This window comes from Jaculus jaculus, chromosome 15, assembly GCF_020740685.1.
Source record: "Jaculus jaculus isolate mJacJac1 chromosome 15, mJacJac1.mat.Y.cur, whole genome shotgun sequence".
Classification (NCBI taxonomy): domain Eukaryota; kingdom Metazoa; phylum Chordata; class Mammalia; order Rodentia; family Dipodidae; genus Jaculus; species Jaculus jaculus.
Window position 1 is genome coordinate 67,097,740 of NC_059116.1, and position 20,679 is coordinate 67,118,418.

The 20,679-nt window shown below is 41.9% G+C and overlaps 1 protein-coding gene across 2 annotated transcripts in view; it reads right to left on the bottom strand.

Annotated features, from left to right (window-relative positions):
* Positions 1-20,679, bottom strand: part of Optn (optineurin) — a 57,207-nt gene that overhangs the window by 3,103 nt on the left and 33,425 nt on the right. For both annotated transcript variants that reach the window (XM_045135199.1, XM_045135200.1), the window contains exons 8-13: positions 20,530-20,645; positions 17,353-17,502; positions 15,481-15,574; positions 12,382-12,540; positions 11,270-11,400; positions 9,666-9,745 (exon numbers count right to left, since the gene is read on the bottom strand). In XM_045135199.1, coding sequence (XP_044991134.1) covers positions 9,666-9,745; positions 11,270-11,400; positions 12,382-12,540; positions 15,481-15,574; positions 17,353-17,502; positions 20,530-20,645 — 730 coding nt within the window. The remainder of the gene's footprint in view (positions 1-9,665; positions 9,746-11,269; positions 11,401-12,381; positions 12,541-15,480; positions 15,575-17,352; positions 17,503-20,529; positions 20,646-20,679) is intronic.

Sequence of the window (20,679 nt, forward strand, 5' to 3'; positions counted from 1 at the left end):
TGGTTCAGCTCCTCAAACTTCCATATTTTTGGGATTACAAAGATGACTTTTAACATTTATTTGTCTTAAAATACATTGTTTGAATTTAGTGATATATAAAAATATAAGAGATAGTTTGAGTTCAGCAAGTTTCAGCATTTTTATTTATTGTTTGTAGTGCTGGGGAACAAAACAGGGCCTCATGCATGCTAAGTAAATGCTCTGCCACTGGGCTACACCTGCCACTTCACTCAAGACGATTTTCTGAATGGGTATATTCCTTGTAAGGCATGATATGTGAAACAGGCAGCTTTCTTATAACTTCATCACTTGAGATCAGGGGCTAGTGAACTTTTTCTGTAAAAGTATGTAGTGTGTGTGTATGTGTATGTGTGTATATATATATATAGACAGATATATAGATAGATAGATAGATCCCTCCCCCCACCTCTCTCTATATATATATATGTATACACATATACACACACACACACATACATACATACATAGGCTTCACAGGTCATAGTTTGTCACACCTACTTAACACTGCCATTGTGGTGGGAAAATTGCCATAGTACTTGGGAGGCAGAGGTAGGAGGATGCTGTGAGTTCAAGGCCACCCTGAGATTAATAGTGAATTCCAGGTCAGCCTGGGCTAGAGTTAGACCCTACCTCAAAAAACCAAGAAAAGAAAGAAAATCACCAAAGACAGGATTCAAATGAAAGGGCATGACTATGTCCCAGAAAAACTTCACTTATAAAGAGACAGGGCTGCAGAGATGGCTTAGCAGTTAAGGCGCATGCTTATGAAGGCTAAAGACCCAGGTTTGATTCTCTAGGCCCCATGTAAGCCAGATGCACATGGTGGCACATGCATCTGGAGCTCGTTTGCAGTGGCTAGAGCCCTGGCGTGCTCATTCTCACTTCCTCTCTCTCCCTGTCTCTCAAAAAATGAGGTGAGGGATTCTCCACTCATACCAGCCTCCTTGCAAACTCAAGAAACCCGAAGGGGAAAACAGCAAGGACCAGCTGAGCAGCTCATGTGGAAGAGGCTTGCGGGGGTCAGATACGCAGCTCAGACACAACTTCAGGCACCCTCCACCGACCAACAGCGCCAGCAATCACCGGAGAGCCAAGGAAGGGAGTTCAGCTACCCAAAACCCAGCACCGGTGATCAGAGCAGTGACCCACACATCTAAGAATATTGCAGATAATTAGAAAATGCAAGCATCAAATTAATGTAGGATGCAAAAATGTCTACATTATAATACAAGAAAAACAAAGAATCAAGACAATATAATTCTACCCAAAATTATAAAGCCATCATATGTGACCTCCAGTTAGACTGATTTAGGTAAAATGCCTGAAAAAGATTTCAAAAGAATGATTATAACTATGTTCAAAGAAATCAAAGGAATCAATAAAGACACAGGAAACCAATTTAATGAAATAAGGAGGTCAATACAAGGCAGGGGTAAGGAAAAAAATACTGAAGAAAATCCAATCAGAAATACAAGAAATACAAAAACAGAGTCAGTCAAATAAAAAACCCTGTGGGAAGTCTCACCAGTAGACTGGATGAAGGAGAGGACAGAATATCTAAACTAGAAGACCAGGTGGCAGATCTAATACAGTTCCAACAAAGAGAAAAACAAGCTAATAGCAAGGTATGAATGGGGATTTCAAGATATTTGGAACACTATGAAAAGATCAAACATAAGAAATTCAAAGAAGAAGAATTTCACTCCAAAGGCATAGCAGGTGTTTTCAACAAAATCATAGAAGAAAATTTCCTCCAAATTGGGAAAGAGATGCCAGGGCAGATACAGGAAGCTTTTAGAACATCAAACAGACAAAACATGGAAAGAATGTCTCCTCACTATGTTATACTTAAATTACCAAGCACGCAAAGCAAAGAAAATATACTGAAACTAGTTGGAGAGAAAAATCAAGCAAGTCACCTACAAAGGCAAGCACATAAGGATCCCAGCAGATTAATCAACACAAACTAAAAGGCACAGGGTTTGGAACGATGTATTCCAAGATCTGAAAGAGAACAACTGTCAACCAAGATTACTTTATCCAGCAAAGCTATCTATCCAAATTGACAGAGAAATAAGGATATTCCACAATAAAAATGCTAAAGGAATATGTGACAATGAAGCCAGCTCTACAGAAAATACTTGAGGGATTCTTCACACTAAACAGAAAGCAAAGCACACACATGAGGAAACAGGAAAAATAAACCACACTCAAATAACAGTTAAAACAAGTGAGTAAAGGGGAACAGGAAGCAGTACAAAATAAGAAGAATGGCAGGAATAAACACATAAACCTTTCAATAGTAACTCTTTTTTTTCAGTGTTTAATTCTTTTTTTTTTAAATTTTTATTAACATTTTCCATGATTATAAAATATATCCCATGGTAATTCCCTCCCTCCCCACCCCCACACTTTCCCATTTGAAATTCCATTCTCCATCATATTACCTCCCCATTACAATCATTGTAATTACATATATACAATATCAACCTTAACTCTTAATATCAGTGGCCTCAATGCCCCAACCAAAAGACACAGGCTTACAGACTGGATTAAAAGGCAGCATCCTGCTGTTTTTTGCCTCCACCTCTCCATAAAAGACAGACACTATCTTAGGGTGAAAGGATAAAAAATGATATTTCAAACAAATGGGCCTAGGAAGCAAGCAGGTGTTGCTATCCTAATATCTGACAGGATAGACTTCAAACCAACATTAGTGAAGAAAGATAAAGAGCCGGGCATGCTGGCAAACGCCTTTAATCCCAGCACTCGGGAGGTAGAGGTAGGAGGATCGCCGTGAGTTCGAGGCCACCCTGAGAATATATAGTGAATTCCAGGTTAGCTTACGCTAAGCCATCTCTCCAGCCCTATTTTGCCATTATTAAATATTATTTTAGGGTTAACTTTTCATTTTTGATATTTCTTAATTTGTAAGGCATTTTCTTTTCTTCTTTCTTTCTTGGGGACAAGGTTTTACTCTGACCCAGACTGACCTGGAACCCACTGCAGCCCAGGAATGTCAGCCTCCCCGACCGGATTAAGTGTGAGAGGAACCACTCACACCACCACGCGGGCCTCCTTTAGGGCCTTCGGTTCTGTTAGTTTTGTCTGTTTGCTGTAGTCCTCACTTAAGCATAAAGACTACATGCTACTTCTGTCTGTGTTTGCATACTGCTCAGTTGCCTTTAGGTTTGTTGTTATTTCACTCCACCCAGGCTACTATTGGAACCTTTCTACGACTCTTCCTAAGCACAACTTTATTATTATTAATTATGAACTTACTGTATGAACACCTTGCATGGTGGTCATAGTCCCATAGAATTATACTCTTATGTCCCCTCTCATCTTTCCCCATTCCACTGAAGTTCCTCCTCAGAATGAGTGTTCTGAAGGCGAATCTTTCTATTTTCTGTAACATGCATGAATTTCAGGATTCTGGGGTAGTTTTGGGTCTTACATTGAGGCCCTTGCTCCATTTACAGTTGGCTTTTGTACAGAGTGAGAGAAAAGGATTCAAATTCATTCTTCTACATGTGGTTATCCAGTTTCTCTAGCATCATTGGTTAAAAATGCTATCTTTTCTCTCATGTGAATTTTTGGCACCTTTGTCAAAGATCAGGTCGCTGTAATTACTAGAACTTATCCCTGGATCTTCATCCTATTTCACTGACCTATGTGTCTATTTTTTTAAATATTTTTTGTTCATTTTTTATTTAGTTATTTGAGAGCGACAGACATAGAGAGAAAGACAGATAGAGGGAGAGAGAGAGAATGGGCGTGCCAGGGCTTCCAGCCACTGCAAATGAACTCCAGACGTGTGCGCCCCCTTGTGCATCTGGCTAACGTGGGACCTGGGGAACCGAGCCTTGAACCGGGGTCCTTAGGCTTCATAGGCAAGCGCTTAACCGCTAAGCCATCTCTCCAGCCCTATGTGTCTATTTTTGTCCAAGTACCATACTGTTTTTATTACTATAGCTTTATAGTATATCTGGAAATCAGGTATGATGATCCCACCAGCAGTATTCCTTTTGCCAAGGATATATTTGGCTATATGATGTCTTTCAAAGCACACTTTTTAAATTTAATTTTTTTATTCACAAATTCTATACTTATAGACACTAAATCATGATATTTCCCTCCCCTGCCCATATTCCCTTTCACAACTCTGCTCTCCATCACATCCCCTCCCTCTCTCTGTTAGTTTCTCTTTTATTTTGAAGTCACCTTTTGCTCTTATTATGAGGGTCTTGTGAAGTTATTACTAGACACTGAGATATAGAGGCCAATTGCTGTGTGGACAGTTGGATTGTAAGGAGTGGCACCCTTCCTTTGGCTCTTACATTCTTTCCGCTACCTCTTCCACAATGGACCCTGAGTCTTGGATACAATGCCATTGCAATCCACTCAAAATAGAACATTCACTGAAGATTCTACAAGGGCTAATACTTGCTCTTCCCTTAATAAAATAAGACTTTCACACAGAAATGGGGAGAACCCAGTGAGGGGGAAACAAAAACAAAAGACACAAAGCAAGAGAGCTCCATGAAGGTTGCTTATGTCCACAATGTAAGTTTCCAATGAAAACATAGATGAGACAAGTGAAAGAGCATCCCAAAATGAAATCACAAAAAGGTATGTGACTCTGACCAAGAGAACCAACTGGAAGCAAATCAACAAAGAAACAAATTCACACTCTTTAAGCACACAGCTTTCATCACTAGGTTTAACTTAATTGAAGAAAGTCAGAAAGAGTTCAAAAGAGAGATAACTGAGCTGAATGTGAGTCAACAAATAGGGGATCGCAATAACCAGATAGTTAAGCCTAATGAAGACATGATTAAATGCAAGAATGAATTCTAAGAGCTGGGCATGATGGCATATGCCTTTAATCTGAGCACTCCAGAGACAGAGTTAGAAGGTTCACTGTGAGTTTGAGGCCACCCTGAGACTACATAGTGAATTCCAGGTCAGTCTGGGCTAAAGCAAGACCCTATCTCAAAAAATCAATAATAAGAATTATAATAATGATTTCAAAGAAGCATCAAGAAAATCAAAGTATGATCTGAAAATGGAATTTGACAAAGGGATGAGCGCAATACAGAAAAATGCAACTGAAAATAAAAATCAAGTAGAGTTTGTAAAAATCTCTTTAGAAACCCTGACAGAGTTAATCATGTGTAGGACAGACCCTGAGATCTGAAAGACAAGACAAAAGAAATTTCTCAGGAGCCCCAAATTTTTGATAAGCTGAAAAAATCATGCAAATGGAATATGGGAGAACTGTGGGATACCCTAAAATGACCAAACATCTGAATCATGGGTATACCAAAAGGGGAAGAAATTCAGGCCAAAGGCATGGAGAATGTATTCGACAAAATTACTGAAGAAAACTTACAGACCTGAGGGGAAGCTCCATGGTGGCAGGGGAAACCGATGGCATGAGCAGAGGGTGGAAATCACCCCCTGACCAATATTAGGTGGACAACAGGAACAGGATAGTGTGCCAAATAGTGGCAAGGGGACACTAGCTATAATACCCATAAGGCCACCCCCAACAATACACTGCCGTCAGAAGGATTCAATCCCCCAAGAAAGGCAACTTGTAGTCAAAACAATGCTTGAACCATGTTCACACACAGGCTTCCAACCCAACACATTTCATGAAGCACACACCGGTTAGCGCCAGTATTGTCTTTACCTATGTTGAACAGGGAAACTGAAAACCTACCATCCTTTTTAGGTCCTTTTGCTTATGTTGTAGTAAGCATGGACTGGTGTTTGATTCTACATGGCACCTAATTTCTGTACCAGCTGAGGCAGCATGGAGACATGATCCTGTTTTCACTGAATTCTCCTCAGAGCTTTGGTAGGAACAAGAAATAGAAAGTTCCTTTCTTCTCATTCTGTTAAGCACAATTTTTTCTAAGTATATGTTTGGAGCATGTCCATTTTTACCAGGGTATCTCTCTTAAGTTCAGTTTCTATAGGATTGAGCCCAGAACTTTGCATATGCAAGGCCAGTGTTTTACCTTCGAGCTCTGCACCCAGTCCACTTCATTCATATTCTGTATTTTGCCATAGACTCTTCCAGGCTGGCTTGGAACTTGCAATTGTCCTACCTCAGGCTCCTGAGTACTGGAAGTACAGGTGTGCACCCCATGCCTGGCTCAGCCAGAACCTGGAGACCGTGAGAGACGCTGAGGCAGTCTAAGGAAAGTGGGTGCTGGGATGATGGGAACTAAAATATAAATCAGAATGCCAGTGCAAGCAGTGTGTAGAAAGCACTGTTTTGAATCAAAACTAAACACTTCTCATCAGTTTCAAGTGAATTTGAGAAGTGAAATGTCAATTGAAAAAACAGCACAATTTGTCACTCCTTGTGTGCATTTGTAAAAGCCAACCGGCCAATGAGGAAACATGCATTTCTCAACTTATTTGTGTCTTTTTTTTGTTTTTTTTTTTTTTTTTTTTTGGTTCTTCAAGGTAGGGTCTCACTCTAGCCCAGGCTGACCTGGAATTCATTATGGAGTCTCAGGTTGGCCTTGAACTCACTGTGATTCTCCTACCTCTGCCTCCCGAGTGCTGGGATTAAAGGCGTGCGCCACCACGCCTGGCTTTTTTTTTCTTTTCTTTTTTTTGACAAGTACTCTCCTTTGAATATATTCCACGAGCTCACGAGTTCATCTTTTTTCTTTGTAATTAGTTTTTCTTCTGTTTTATCAATACATATTAATTATACAAAATATTGGGCTTTATTATGTATGACATTTTTGGACAGAGGTACAGTTTTTTTTATTTGTTTTGCCTTGTTGAGGCAGTGTCTTGCTATACAACCTGTAACCCAATCATTCTATCTTTGCCTCCAAGGGCTGGGATTATAGGCATGAATCATGACATGACTACTGTGTCTATACTTAATCTGAATTTAGAGGAGTGGGGAGAAAGGGAGTACCAGACTGTACAAAATGATACTCAAGAGAAAATTTCCCAGGATTTAATACTTCACTATATAAGCCAATATCTTTTTTCTTGCTGACAATGTAACTGCAGTTCTGACCCAGGGAGATAGCTCAATGGATACAGTGCTTACTGGGCAAGTATGAGGATCTGCATTGGATGCCAAGGGTCCATGTAAAATGTCTGGCATGGCAGCAGGTGCTTAAAACCCCAGTGCTGAGGAGGCAGATACAGGAGGATCCCTGGAGCTCACTGGCCAGCTAGTCTAGCCTAAGTGGTGAGTTCCAGGCCAATGAGAGAGCCTAGCTCAAAAAGAGGTGGATGGCAAACTTGAATGACACCTGAGGTTATCTTCTGGCTGCACACATACATGTGCCCACATATATACAACATGCACCACACACACACACACACACCTGAAGTTCTATTTCAGTAATCAGTTGGTATGTAAAAGTAACTCAGGCTAATTTAGCACTTGAAAGCAAAAAGATAAGGAACCATTTTCTGTGTATAAAATTCCATATGACATCCTACATTCAGAGTCTTAGTGACTGTGGCGGTTAATGTAGACTGACAATTTAACAGGATCTACAGTCACCTAGGAGACAAATCCTGGTCATGCAAGTCTATGACGGGCTTTCTAGGTAGGGTTGAGTGAGGTGGGAGACACACCTTCACTGCAGTTGGCACCGTTCCATGTGTGAGGATTCAGACTGCGTCACGAGGACAGAGCAGGGTGCAGCTACACTGCTCTCTCTCTGCGTCCCGACTACGGATGCAGCGTGACCAGCAGCTTCATGCTCCTGTGGCCCTGCTTCCTGGCCATGAACTGCATACTCATCAGGGATTTTGTCATAGTAGCAAGAAAAACAATGACTACAATGACAGTGCCACTAATTTCCTAGCAGTGTTAGGTCTTTGATTTTTTAAAAAATATTTTATTTTTATGTATTTATTTGAGAGAGGGTAAGAGGCGGTGAGAGAGAGAGAGAGAGAGAAAATGGGTGCACCACTGCAAACGAACACTAGACGCATGCGCCACCTTGTGTATCTGGCTTACGTGGGTCCTGGGGAACTGAACCAAGGTCCTTTGGCTTTGCAGGCGTATGCCTTAATGTCTAAGCCACCTCTCCAGCCCTAGGTCTTTGATTTTCATTTATGCTTATTTTGATTGAATCAAGGATAATACTTCCCTTTTTAAAAATTATTACAAAGTATATATATTATACTCGTGCACTAATACTTTAACAAATACAGTACCACACTTCTGAGGAGGGTCATGACCAGCCTCACTGAGGAAGTTAACATCTGGGTCTATTACAGAATTAAATGAGCCGGGCGTGGTGGCGCATGCCTTTAATCCCAGCACTTGGGAGGCAGAGGTAGGAGGATCACCGTGAGTTCGAGGCCACCCTGAGACTACATAGTGAATTCCAGGTCAGCCTGGGCTAGAGTGAGACCCTACCTCAAAAAACCAGAAAAACAAAAACAAAAACAAATGATAAACTATGTGAAGTACTATTTAGTGGTGGGTTCCACTTCCAACTCTGGCTCTAACTGGCCATGAAATGCTAGTTATTTTAACCATGTCAAATTTTAGTTTGTCTTCTAAAAGACAACAGGGCCTCTTGCTGTTTCAAACAAACACCAGATGCGCACACCTCTTTTTGTGTCTGGCTTACCTGGGTGGCTTGGGAATTGAACCCAGGCTGGTGGGCTTTGCAGGCAAGGGCTTTTAACTTCTAGGCCGTCTTCCCAGTCCCTGACATGATGTGTTTTGAGAATCAGATGAAGTAATGCAGATGAAGGGCATGAACAGCACACACAGTGCTTACCCACAGCATACCTCAATAAATGCTAATAATCATGTGGGAAACACCAGGTAGTAGATCAAGATAAATGCTTTAGGGATCTCACCATTGAGCAGAGTGCTTAAATACGGCTTTGCACTGATAAAGTAACATGGAGTGGCAGAGGAAGTTCAGAGGGGAAATAACTCAAAGAGATGGACTTTGAAGTTCACTGGAAAGAGATTGCAAGAAGATGGGAAAGATACCACAGAAACACATGCAAATGGGGTCTGTGATGTGCTGTGCCCTGGAGGGTAGAGCACATGGCTGGCATTGAGATGTGCTGTGGTCCAGGTGATAAAGCATGTGGCTGGCACTGGTGAAGATCTAAGATCGATTCCCAGCATCACATGCAAAGTGAAACTCCAAATATATACAAGTAGTGACTCAGGATGAGTTGAAGGGGGTGATTCAAATCAGCTATTATCTTTAAAATATTTTATTTAAGAAAGAGAAAAAGGGAGGGGGGGGAGAAAAAATGGGTGCTCCAGGGCCTCTAGCCACTGTAAATAACCTCCAGATGCATGCGCCACCATGTGAATCAGGCTTACATGGGTCTTGGGGAAGTGTACCTGGGTCCTTTGGATTCACAGGCAAGCACCTTACCTGTTAAACCATCTCTCTAGCCCTCAGCTACTACCTTTAAACTAAAGTTACATATGGCCTCATCTGACAAGAAAAGATCTGGAATTAGACAGTAATAGAGATAGGAGCTCTGGGAACATAAGGTGTACTGTTATTTTGAGTAGCTTGCATGCGAACCATTCTATACAATGTATTGGAATTTTTCTCCAAGTGACTTCCAAAAAAAAATCTGCTCACACCTAGGTGACTTACCTCTCTGAACCAGGTAAGCCTGCTGGTCTGAGTCACTCGTTCTTGCCCCATGTCGGCTCTGCATTTCCATCAAGGACTGCCTAGTGGGAGCGAAAGCAACGCTGCATGTTATATCTTATAGCCTCGATGCAAGCCAGCACTAAGCATCAACAAAAGAAAATTCCAAAAGTGCCAGCCTTTCTACAGTGCGGGGTTCCTTACAAGAACACGCCTCTTGTAAAGAGTCCCTTTTCCCTCTCCTTAAGAGGACAAAAGAAACACAGGAGCCCGAGCTCCCGCTCTGTGGATGAGAAATGCCCAGAATGCTGTAAAATCTCCCTGGTCTTTAGCCGGGCACAAACAGCTGTTTTGTGTGCCATGGTTCTCTGCCAGCCTACAAGAGGCAAGGCTTACAGAAGGATGACCCTTCAGAAGGACGCACCACTACAAGCGCCCTGCACGGAGATGGGTGAGAGGCCACCCTGATAAATGCACTTTGTATATAAACAAAACAAAACGAAAACTACCACCCCAGTTCATGAAAACCTGAACTGGGCTGGTGCAATGGTTAAAGTGTTTGCCGGGCATGCAAGAAGCCCTGGATTCAATCCTCAGCACATAAAACAAAACAAAAATTAACCACCGCAAACTTAAAGCTAAGTTGATTTTCAAATATTATGGACATGAAGATACTATCTGGGGAAAAAAGATACTATATGGGAAACAAATTAAGACTTTTTAAAAACCAGGAAATCAACAAACTGTTTATTGACAGGTAAATGGATTAGAAAAAAAGTAACATATTTCTGTATTAAAATATTATGCAGCAATTAAATATGATGAATTAACTTCATTTACTCAAACCATTCTTTGTTTTCTAAACTGAGTTAAATCTATATGACAGGTCAAAATCATGTTATATAAGTTGAATTGGAGAATAATATAATGATAATTTTGTAAGTTAAATATATAAAAAATAAAGTTTTTTGTTTGAAAATATTATGTAGTAGTGTCTGCATATATGTGGAAAAGTATAGTAGATTGGGGCCGCTTCCTGCCAAAATCCTGGTTTTACAAAGGGTAGGAAAAGGGGACTAAAATGAAGGATCTCTCACTGAGGAGATTTCAACTTTATCTACAGCTCTTTTTTCCTTTAATAAAAAAGTTCTTGAAGCAAATAAAAGAAACATTAACTAATTCAGAATGGTGTACCTAGTGCTCTGTATTACTTTGGTTTCTCTCTCATTCTTTTTTTGTTTTGTTTTTCAAGGTAGGGTCTTGCTCTAGCCCAGGCTGACCTGGAAATCACTCTGCAGTCTCAGGCTGGGCTCACACTCACAGTGATCCTCCTACCTTGGCCTCCCAAAGTGTTGGGATTAAAGGTGTGTGCCACCATGCCCAGCTACTTTATTCTCTTTCTATAATGTTTTAAGACCTGAAAATGATTTTTTTCAGTCAGAAATGGTAGCCTAGGCCTATGATCCCAGCACTCCAAAGGCTAAGGCAGGAGGATCACAACTTCAAGGGCAGTCCGCACATCACAGGAACGTCCCGGGCAGCCTGGATTAACAGGACCGCTTCTCTGCAGCTGCAGATGGCCACATCTTCCGCCTGCTGCGCCTTACCTGCCTCCATCCTCGAAGTCACTGCTCTCTTTTAGCAAGATCGCCAGCTGCAGGGCAAGCTGCTCCTTTTCCTCATGGATCTTCTCCCTCGCTGCTCTCTCAGCATGAAAATCTGAGCAGTAGACTTCCATCTGTCCGGGAAGAAGGGGAACTAACTACTGAGATCAGCGGGGAGTCTCTGCAGCTCACCTGTCTCCAAGGTCACAAAAGAGGACATCTAGAAGGCCAGTAAATACTAGAAAAAGCACTCAACTTCCTCCTTTTGTCCTCGGTGAACTATGAAGTGAAGTCCCATTATTACCTCAGCTTGGTAGTATGGACAGCAACGGAAACTCTTGATAGAAATATGTATTGATACATTCGGAGAACTTTACCTATTCAACCGAGAAGCATTTACAGAGTACACACCAGCAAGTCCACTCCCAGGTGTGCACCTAACAGAAATGAGCGCAGGGCTAGAGAGATGGCTTAGTGGTTAAGGCGTTTGCCTGCAAAGCCAAAGGATCCTGGTTTGATTCTCCAAGACCCACGTTAGCCAGATGCACAAGGGGGCGTATGCATCTGACGTTCGTTTGCAGTGGCTGGAGGCCCTGGCGTGACCATTCTCTCTCTCTCTAATAAATAAATAAATTAGAAAAATGAGTATACATGTGAGCAGAGACATGTCTAGTCATAATCTGTAAACCACTCACATACCTATCAATTACAGAACTGCTAAATAAATTTCATTGACTTTTACACTTAAAATTGGATATATGCTGTACATGTTTCCATTAAACAAATTTTTTTTGAGAAAGAGGCAGACAGAGAGAGTGAGTATGGGCACACCAGGGCCTCTTGCCACTGAAAACAAACTCCAGATGCATGTGCCACTTTATACATCTAGCTTTTTGTGGAAACTGGGGAATCAAAACTGGGGTATCAGGATTTGCAAGCAAGTGCCTTTGGCCACTGAGGCATCTTTCCAACCCAAAAGTTGTTTTCATTTTTAGTTCACTGGCAGAAGGGATATAAAATAAGCACTACAAGTATGCTAAGCACCATTGGTTTTGCAATTGAAAATCTCATCAGGCCTGAGCTACCACAGCCCATGTCTCTGGAGTGTGTCTCACCTGAGCCCTGAGGACGGCCATGGTTTCAAGGTCCTCTTCCTGCTTGGCAATGGTCTGCTTCATCTCGTCCATCTGGAGCTGCTTGGAAGCCAGTGCCCTCTCTGCCAGCTCTAGTTTCTCATTCAGTTCTTGCAGCAGCGTCTGATCCACTTTTCCTGACTGAAAAACACTTTATTTTAGAAACGGCTTAGAAATAATGCAGCCTATTGTAGTAAAACATGAAAGGTTTATTTATTTTTTTTAAAAAATTACTAGCTCTTGTCTGTTAATCATTCAGAAGGTGTATTCATTTAAATTATAACTTGTAAATAATAATTTCCCAATTATTTATATATATATATATATATATATATATATATATATATATACACATATATATATGTGTGTGTGTGTGTGTATAATTTTTATTTATTTATTTATTTGACAGAGAAAGAGAGAGAGAGAGAGAGAGAGAATGGACACTCCAGGGCCTCTAGCCACTGCAAATGAACTCCACATGTGTGCACCCCCTTATGCATCTGGCTAACACAGGTCCTGGGGAATTGGAATTGAACCAGGGTCCTTTGGCTTTACAGGCAAATGCCATAACTGCTAAGCCATCCCTCCAGCCCTCAATTTAAATTTTTCAAAAAATAATACTAAAATAAGGAAATAACAACAAACCCCAACCTTGATGAGGATACTGTTACCTTCTAATACATGACACTCTTACTCTGTGAAAATGTTTATATTTAAAATCTACTAGGTTCTTCAGAGGAAAAGTGCTCTATTGAAAAAAGTGGTGGCGGGAGGAGCTGGCAAGATGGTTCAGTTGTTAAGTGCTTGCAGTGTAAGAATGAAGAAAGATCAAAAAAAAAAAAAAAAAATAAAAGAGAAGAGAAAAAGAAAGCCGGGTGTGGTGGTGCATGCCTTTAACCCCAGCACTCGGGAGGCAGAGGTAGGAGGATTGCCATGAATTTGAGGCCACCCTGAGACTACATAGTGAATTCCAAGTCAGCCTGGGCTAGAGTGAGACCCTACCTTGAAAAAATAAAACAAACCCAAAACAAACGAACGAACGAACGAACAAACAAACAAAAACCAGATCTGAGTTTGGATTCCCAGCACCCATGTTAAAAGCCAGCTGCACGCCTGTAATCTCAGCTCTCAGGAGCTAGAGACAAAAGGATCTCTGGGGGTCGCTGGCTAGTCTAGACAAACTGGAAAGCTCTGGGTTCAGCGAAAGGCCCAGTCTCAAGAAATGAGATGGGGACCTGGGAACTGGCTCAGTAGGTAACATGAGGGTCTGAGACTGCCTGAGTTTGATTCCCCAATAACAAGCTCTGGGTTGAGGGCAAGACTCAATCTCAAGAAAATATACAGATGAGGGCTGGAGAGATGGCTTAGCGGTTAAGGCGCTTGCCTGTGAAGCCTAGGAATGCTTGCTCGAATCTCCAGGTCTCACACATAGCCAGATGCAAAAGTGATGCAGGCATGCAATGTTGCACATGCGCACAAGAGAGCGCACGCATCGGGAGTTCGTTCACAGTGGCAGAAAGGCCCTGGCGTGCCCAATCTCTCTCTCTCTTTCCCTCTCTCAAAAATAAAATAAGTAGTATTATGTAATTTTTTTTTGCATGGGTAGATGGGGGTGTCACTTGTATGTTACCATACAGCTGACATGTATTTTTGTCTGTTCTTTACTATCTGAGTAGTTCCATGCTATGTATGTACCATAACCAACCTATTGCCTATGAGAAACATGTAAGATAATGTATTTACAGCCATTGTTACAAGTTTATAATGTATTTTTCTATCTTGTTTTATATGTATGTTATAATATTCAAAAAAGAATTTTTTTTCTCGATTGACAAAAGGATACTAAATGCAAAACCCACAATTTGAAAGCTGAAAATTGCCAGTTGTTTTGCAGTACTTTATTATATTGGGTGTCTTGTCTTTCTTGGGCTTTTAGTTAGCTAATGAATGAATACATTAGACACTTCCTGGGTTTTAGTTGGGATGTTACATAGCTTGCATTTTAATTCTTTGGTTCTTTGTTGTTTCTATTAGCCCAAAGCATTATTTTAATAAATGTTATAATACCAACCTACAAAAATAAAATAAGTTAGCCGGGCGTGGTGGCGCATGCCTTTAATCCCAGCACTCGGGAGGCAGAGGTAGGAGGATCGCCGAGAGTTCGAGGCCACCCTGAGACTACATAGTGAATTCCAGGTCAGCCTGAGCCAGAGTGAGACCCTAACTCGAAAAACCAAAAAATAAATAAATAAATAAATAAATAAAATAAAATAAGTATCCAGATGAATAACAGGAGGGCACCTGATGATCTCCTCTGGCCTTTGCCCATGCTCACTGAGTGCACACATCTGCCCACCTACATCCATACGGGCACACCACACACACACACACACACACACACACACACACACACACACACACGGAAAGCTATTGAGGAAGACATCTGACTTCTGGCCTCCACATGAACATGCACACATGTGCATATGTCTGCAACCACACACGCATCCTACACACACAAATGTTAGAAGTACAAAAGAAAATCTGGACCTGGTGGTACAGTCTCTAACTCAGGGGATCACAGGTATAAGATGTGTCTACACAACCTAGTGAGACAGTGAGGCCAGTGCAAAACACATGGAGGGAGGGAGGAGAAAGAGTGGATTTGTAAGGATATGAATTCAAAGATCTCTAATTCAAAGACTCCATCCACGGTCTGCAAATTCACGCCATACTGGATGACATGATTATTAAATTAAATGCTGATGAGTCTAGGGACCCAAGTTCACTGCCAGCAGGCTCAGTGCCCTTGTACAATGCCATGCAGCAGATGGCGACAGCCAGCTGTCTTGCTGTGCCCCATTCCCATAAGAGCCCATGCTCTTAGCTCCCCTACAGCCTGCCTTGGGACGCACAGACATTTGTACCATATTTATACACAAAGCACATTATACATATGCAGAACATGAGAAGCCATAAAAATTTTTCCACAAGAAATGCATTATAAATTTCAAAGCAACTTCTGAAACCAGACTGTTTACCACCAGGCCATGTAAGTCTTTTTATCTTTTTTCCTGTACATACCTCTTTTTTTGTTAGTTCTGCAATTGTTTTCAGTGCATTATTATGATCTTGAAGAAGCTTGTTGTGTGTCGATTGTAGGATAGCTAGCCTGGATCTATTTAAACAAAAAGATAGATGATATTAAACATAGAATTCTGGGGAAAATATCACAAAAACTTATCATCTTGCCTCCCCATCACCCTCAGAGAACAAGTAGACAGGTGTTCATCTTTATCATTCCAGGCCTGTTACCATCTTCCTTACTGTCAAAGGGCTGTCTTCCAAAAGAGAAGGAGTAGCTTTCCCCAAGTGATAGATAAAACTTTTAAAAATATTACTCTGGGGGGCTGGAGAGATGGCTTAGCGGTTAAGCGCTTGCCTGTGAAGCCTAAGGACCCTGGTTTGGGCTCGGTTACCCAGGTCCCACGTTAGCCAGATGCACAAGGGGGCGCACGTGTCTGGAGTTCGTTTGCAGAGGCTGGAAGCCCTGGCGCGCCCATTCTCTCTCTCTCCCTCTATCTGTTTTTCTCTCTGTGTCTGTCGCTCTCAAATAAATTAAAAAAAAATACTACTCTGGGAAGTGGGAAAATGGCTTAGTGGTTATGGCATTTGCCTGTGAAGCATAAAGGACCTGGGTTCGATTCCCCAGGACCCACGTAAGCCAGATGCACAAATGGGCACATGTGTCTGGAGTTGGTATGTAGTAGATAGAGGACCTGGTGTGCCCATTCTCTTTGTCTCTTTCTCTCCAACAAAAAAATAAATAAAATATTTTTAAAAATACTATTCTTCCAAAGACTCTCCTAAAATATTTTTTTCTTTTTTAAAAAATATTTTATTTTTACTTATTTATTTGAGAGAGAGAGAGAAAGAGAGAGAGAGAGAGAGAGAGAGAGAGACAGAAATAGGCAGGTAGAAAGAGAGAAAGACAGAGAGAATGGGTGTGCCAGGGCCTCCAGCCACTGCAAATGAACTCCAGATGTGTGCATCCCCTTGTGCATCTGGCTTACATGGGTATTGGGGAGTCGAACCTAGGTCCTTTGGTTTTGCAGGCAAGTGCCTTAACCGCTAAGCCATCTCTCCAACCCCTAAGATATTGTTTCTAAAAATAATATTTATTTATGTATTTGAGGAAAGAGAGAGAGGGAGGGAATATGGACATTGCATGGCTTCTGCCACTGCAGATACATGTGCCACTTTCTGCACATGGCTTTATGTGGGTACCAGGGAAGTGAACCAAGGCCATCAGGCTTTGCAAGCAAGTGCCTTTAACTGCTGAACCATTTCTCCAGTTCTTTCTAAGACTCCTTCAAATAAAAAGAAATGAAAAATAACTTAAAAAAATGAAAAAAAAATGGCTGGAGAGATGGCTTAGTGGTTAAGGTGCTTGCTTGAGATGCCTAAGAAGTTATGTTCAAATCAAATCTCCAGGTCCCACACAGCCAGACACACAGTGATGCAAGTTCGCAATGTCGCACATGTGCACGAGGGGAAGCACGCGTCTGGAATTTGTTCCTAACAGACTGAAGGTCCAGGCATGCCCATTCTCTCTCTCTGCCTCTTTATCTCTCTCAAACTAAAAATAGATATTAAAATAAGGGCAGGAGAGATGGCTTAGTGGTTAAGGCACTTGCCTCCAAAGCCTAAGACCCAGGTTCAATTCCCTAGGACCCATGTAAGCCAGATGCACAAGGTGGCACATGCATCTAGAATTTGTCTGCAGTGGCTGGAGACCCTCTTCTGCCATTCTCTCTCTCCCTTTTGCTATATCTCAAATAAAAATAAATTTAAAATAAATGTTAGTAAGTTGTCCTCAGGCTCTAATTGCCACGTGCAGTTAAACAGTCCCTCTTCCTCTTCCTGCCAAGCAGCACTGCACCCCAGAACACTCACTTTTCCTCTTCTGTCTTCGCTTGCTCCATTTTGAGTTCTGATCGCATGCTTTCCACTTGGAGCTCTAACTTCTTGTTAGTATACACAAGCTCTTGCTTTTCATTCTGCTCTGATGGGGTTGAGGAATTCTTCCTTTCCAGAGCCTGACACCTAGGAAAGACAGAGACTTCTTGAGGATAACCAATGCTCTCTTGCTGCTCAGCGGCTTTTTTGTAAGTTCTGTGGTTACATATGCAAAACACAAAACATCTTGGGTCTGTAAGATTTATGAAGGCAAAGCAAAACATTTTATTTTCTTTATGTCTCATTTCTCCCTTCCTTGATCCTTAACTTGACATGGGCATATTTTAAACACTGGCCCAGGGCTGGAGAGATGGCTTAGCAGTTAAGCGCTTGCCTGAGAAGCCTAAGGACCCTGGTTCGAGGCTCAATTCCCCAGGACCCACATTAGCCAGATGCACAAGGGGGCGCACGCATCTGGAGTTCGTTTGCAGTGGCTGGAGGCCCTGGCGCACCCATTCTCTGTCTCTCTCTCTCTCTCTGCCTCTCTCTGTCGCTTTCAAATAAATAAATAAAAATATTAAAAAAAAAAAACAACAAAACACTGGCCCAAATGGTTGGCTAAAGATGAATCCTGTATGGATTCCAAGGGTACCTTTTGTAAGAGTGTGTCAGTCACACTGGGCGTCATGGCACACACCTTTAATTTCAGCACTTAGGAGGCAGAGCAGGAGGATTACTGTGAATTTGAGGTCAGCCTGGTAACTACAAAGTGATTCCAGGTTAGCTTGGCTAGAGTGAGACCCTACCTTTAAAAAACAACAACTCTGTCAGGTATAAAGACTTGGATTTCTACCAGATTCAGTAAGGGGTAAAGAACATTCCCCTAAGCTTTTCTGTTTTGTTTTCTATTTTATAGTAGGGTCTCAGGACTTCACTGTGTAGTCTCAGCGTGGCCCTGAAGTCTTGGTGATCCTCCTACCTCTGCCTCCCGAGTGCTAGGATTAAAGGCGTGCACCACCATGCCCAATACCCTAAGCTCTTCTTGAAGATCAGTATAGGATGTCAATGGGATAATAGCAAAAACAAATAAATGAGAGCTACATGCAAGGATTAATGCCAAGCAAATTAAATATGTCATATAATACTAAGCCTATTATAGAAATTACTAAATACAACTTAAAAATTATAAAACTGAGGCTCAGAAGAGGTCAAGCAAATAGCCTAGCATGGAAATGTGCTTGCCAATGCATACAACGTCATCAACTTAGCTAGGCTAAGCTTTGGGCAGCTTTACCTTTTTTTTTTTTTTTTAAAATTTTTATTTATTTATTTGAGAGCAACAGACACAGAGAGAAAGACAGATAGAGGGAGAGAGAGAGAATGGGCGCGCCAGGGCTTCCAGCCTCTGCAAACGAACTCCAGACACGTGCGCCCCCTTGTGCATCTGGCTAACGTGGGACCTGGGGAACCGAGCCTCGAACCGGGGTCCTTAGGCTTCACAGGCAAGCGCTTAACTGCTACGCCATCTCTCCAGCGCCCCCCCTTTTTTTTGTGAGGTAGGGTCTGGCTCTAGCCCAGGCTAACCTGTAACTCATTATGTAGTCTCAGGGCAGCCTCAAACTCATGGCGATCCTCCTTCGTCTGCCTCCCAAGTGCTGGGATTAAAGGTGTGCGCCACCATGTTCAGCTAACTTTAAATTTTTAAATGAATTAACTGATTTCTATGGGTACAGATATATGGGTACACCAGGGTCTCTTGCCATGGCAGAAGCATGTGCTATTTTGTGTCTGGCTCTTTGTGGATGCTAGAGAATTGAGCCCAGGCTGGCAGGCTGTACACACATATATTTTAATTACTGAGGCATCTCCCCAGCCCACTTTAACTTACTTTATTTTTTTCTTTTTGGAAGACACTATAGCTAAGACTGGTCTCGAACTCCCAATCCTTCTACCTCAGCCTTGACAGTGCTACGTTTCTCTAAATAAACTTTTTTTGGGGGGGGGGCATTATTGAGATAGGATCTCACTCTAGCTCAGGCTAACCTAGAACTCATTCTGTAGTCCTAGGCTGGCCTTGAACTCATGGTGATTCTCCTACTTGTCTCTGAGTGTTGGAATTAAAAGCTCGTGCCATGGGCTGGAGAGATGGCTTAGCAGTTAAGCGCTTGCCTGTGCATCCTAAGGACCATGGTTCGAGGCTCAGTTCCCCAGAACCCATGTTAGCCAGATGCACAAGGGGGCGCACGTGTCTGGAGTTCGTTTGCAGTGGCTGGAGGCCCTGGTGCACCCATTCTCTCTCTCTATCTGCCTCTTTCTTGCTGTGCCTGTTGCTCCCAAATAAAAAAATAAAAATAAACAAAAAAATATTTTGGGGCTGGAGAGATGGCTTAGTAGTCAAGGCAATTTGCTTGTAAAGCCAAAGGACCTTGGTTCAATTCCCTAGGGCCCACATTAGCCAGATACACAAGGGGGTACCCGCACCTAGAGTTCATTTGCAGTGGCTGGACGCCCTGGTGTGCCCATTCTCTTTCCCTGTCTCTGCTTTTTTCTCTCTCTCTCAAATAAATAAATAAAAATAAAGTTTTAAAGGCTTGTGCCTCTACACTCAGCTCACTCAACTTCTTTACACTCTTTCCAGCTTTCTCTATGTTTGTTTACAACACTGTCAGCTGAGTCAGTCACAGGAAATGTGGCTCACAGCTTTGTATAGGATCACTTAGGCTGGTAAACTTAACGGTAGAGCCAAAGGCCCCATCCATGTCCATAGGACTAATATACATTAGTCTGCACTTAGTGTTTCTGAATTTATGTTAGGTCTCCATTTTTATTTATTTATTTTTATTTTAGAGAGAGAGAGAGGGAGACAGGGAGACAGGAGAGATAATTGGCATGTCAGGGCCTCAGACACTACAATTGAACTCCAGATGTCACCTAGAGAGTGTGCGCGACCTTGTGCTTGCCTCAGCTTTGTGCGTCTGGCGAACGTGGGATCTGGAGAGAACTTGGGTCCTTAGGCTTCGGAGGCAAGTGACTTAACCGTTAAGCCATCTCTTCAGCCCCATTTTTTTTTTCTTTCAGTCAGTAATACAGTAACAAAACCATGCTTTGACCTAGTTACATTGCAAAGCTATGCAATTTTATTCAAGGAGGATAACATTAATCTCTTATTCTTACTTTTCTTGAAGTCTCTTCTTCATTAGCTCAGCTTCACTGAGTTTTGTATGTGCTTCTTGAAGCTCCTTAAACAGAGAAGTCACCTGAACATTCAGGGTTTCCACTTCACTTCCAACCTATTAGACAGGAAATGCCAGGTACTTGCAAAAC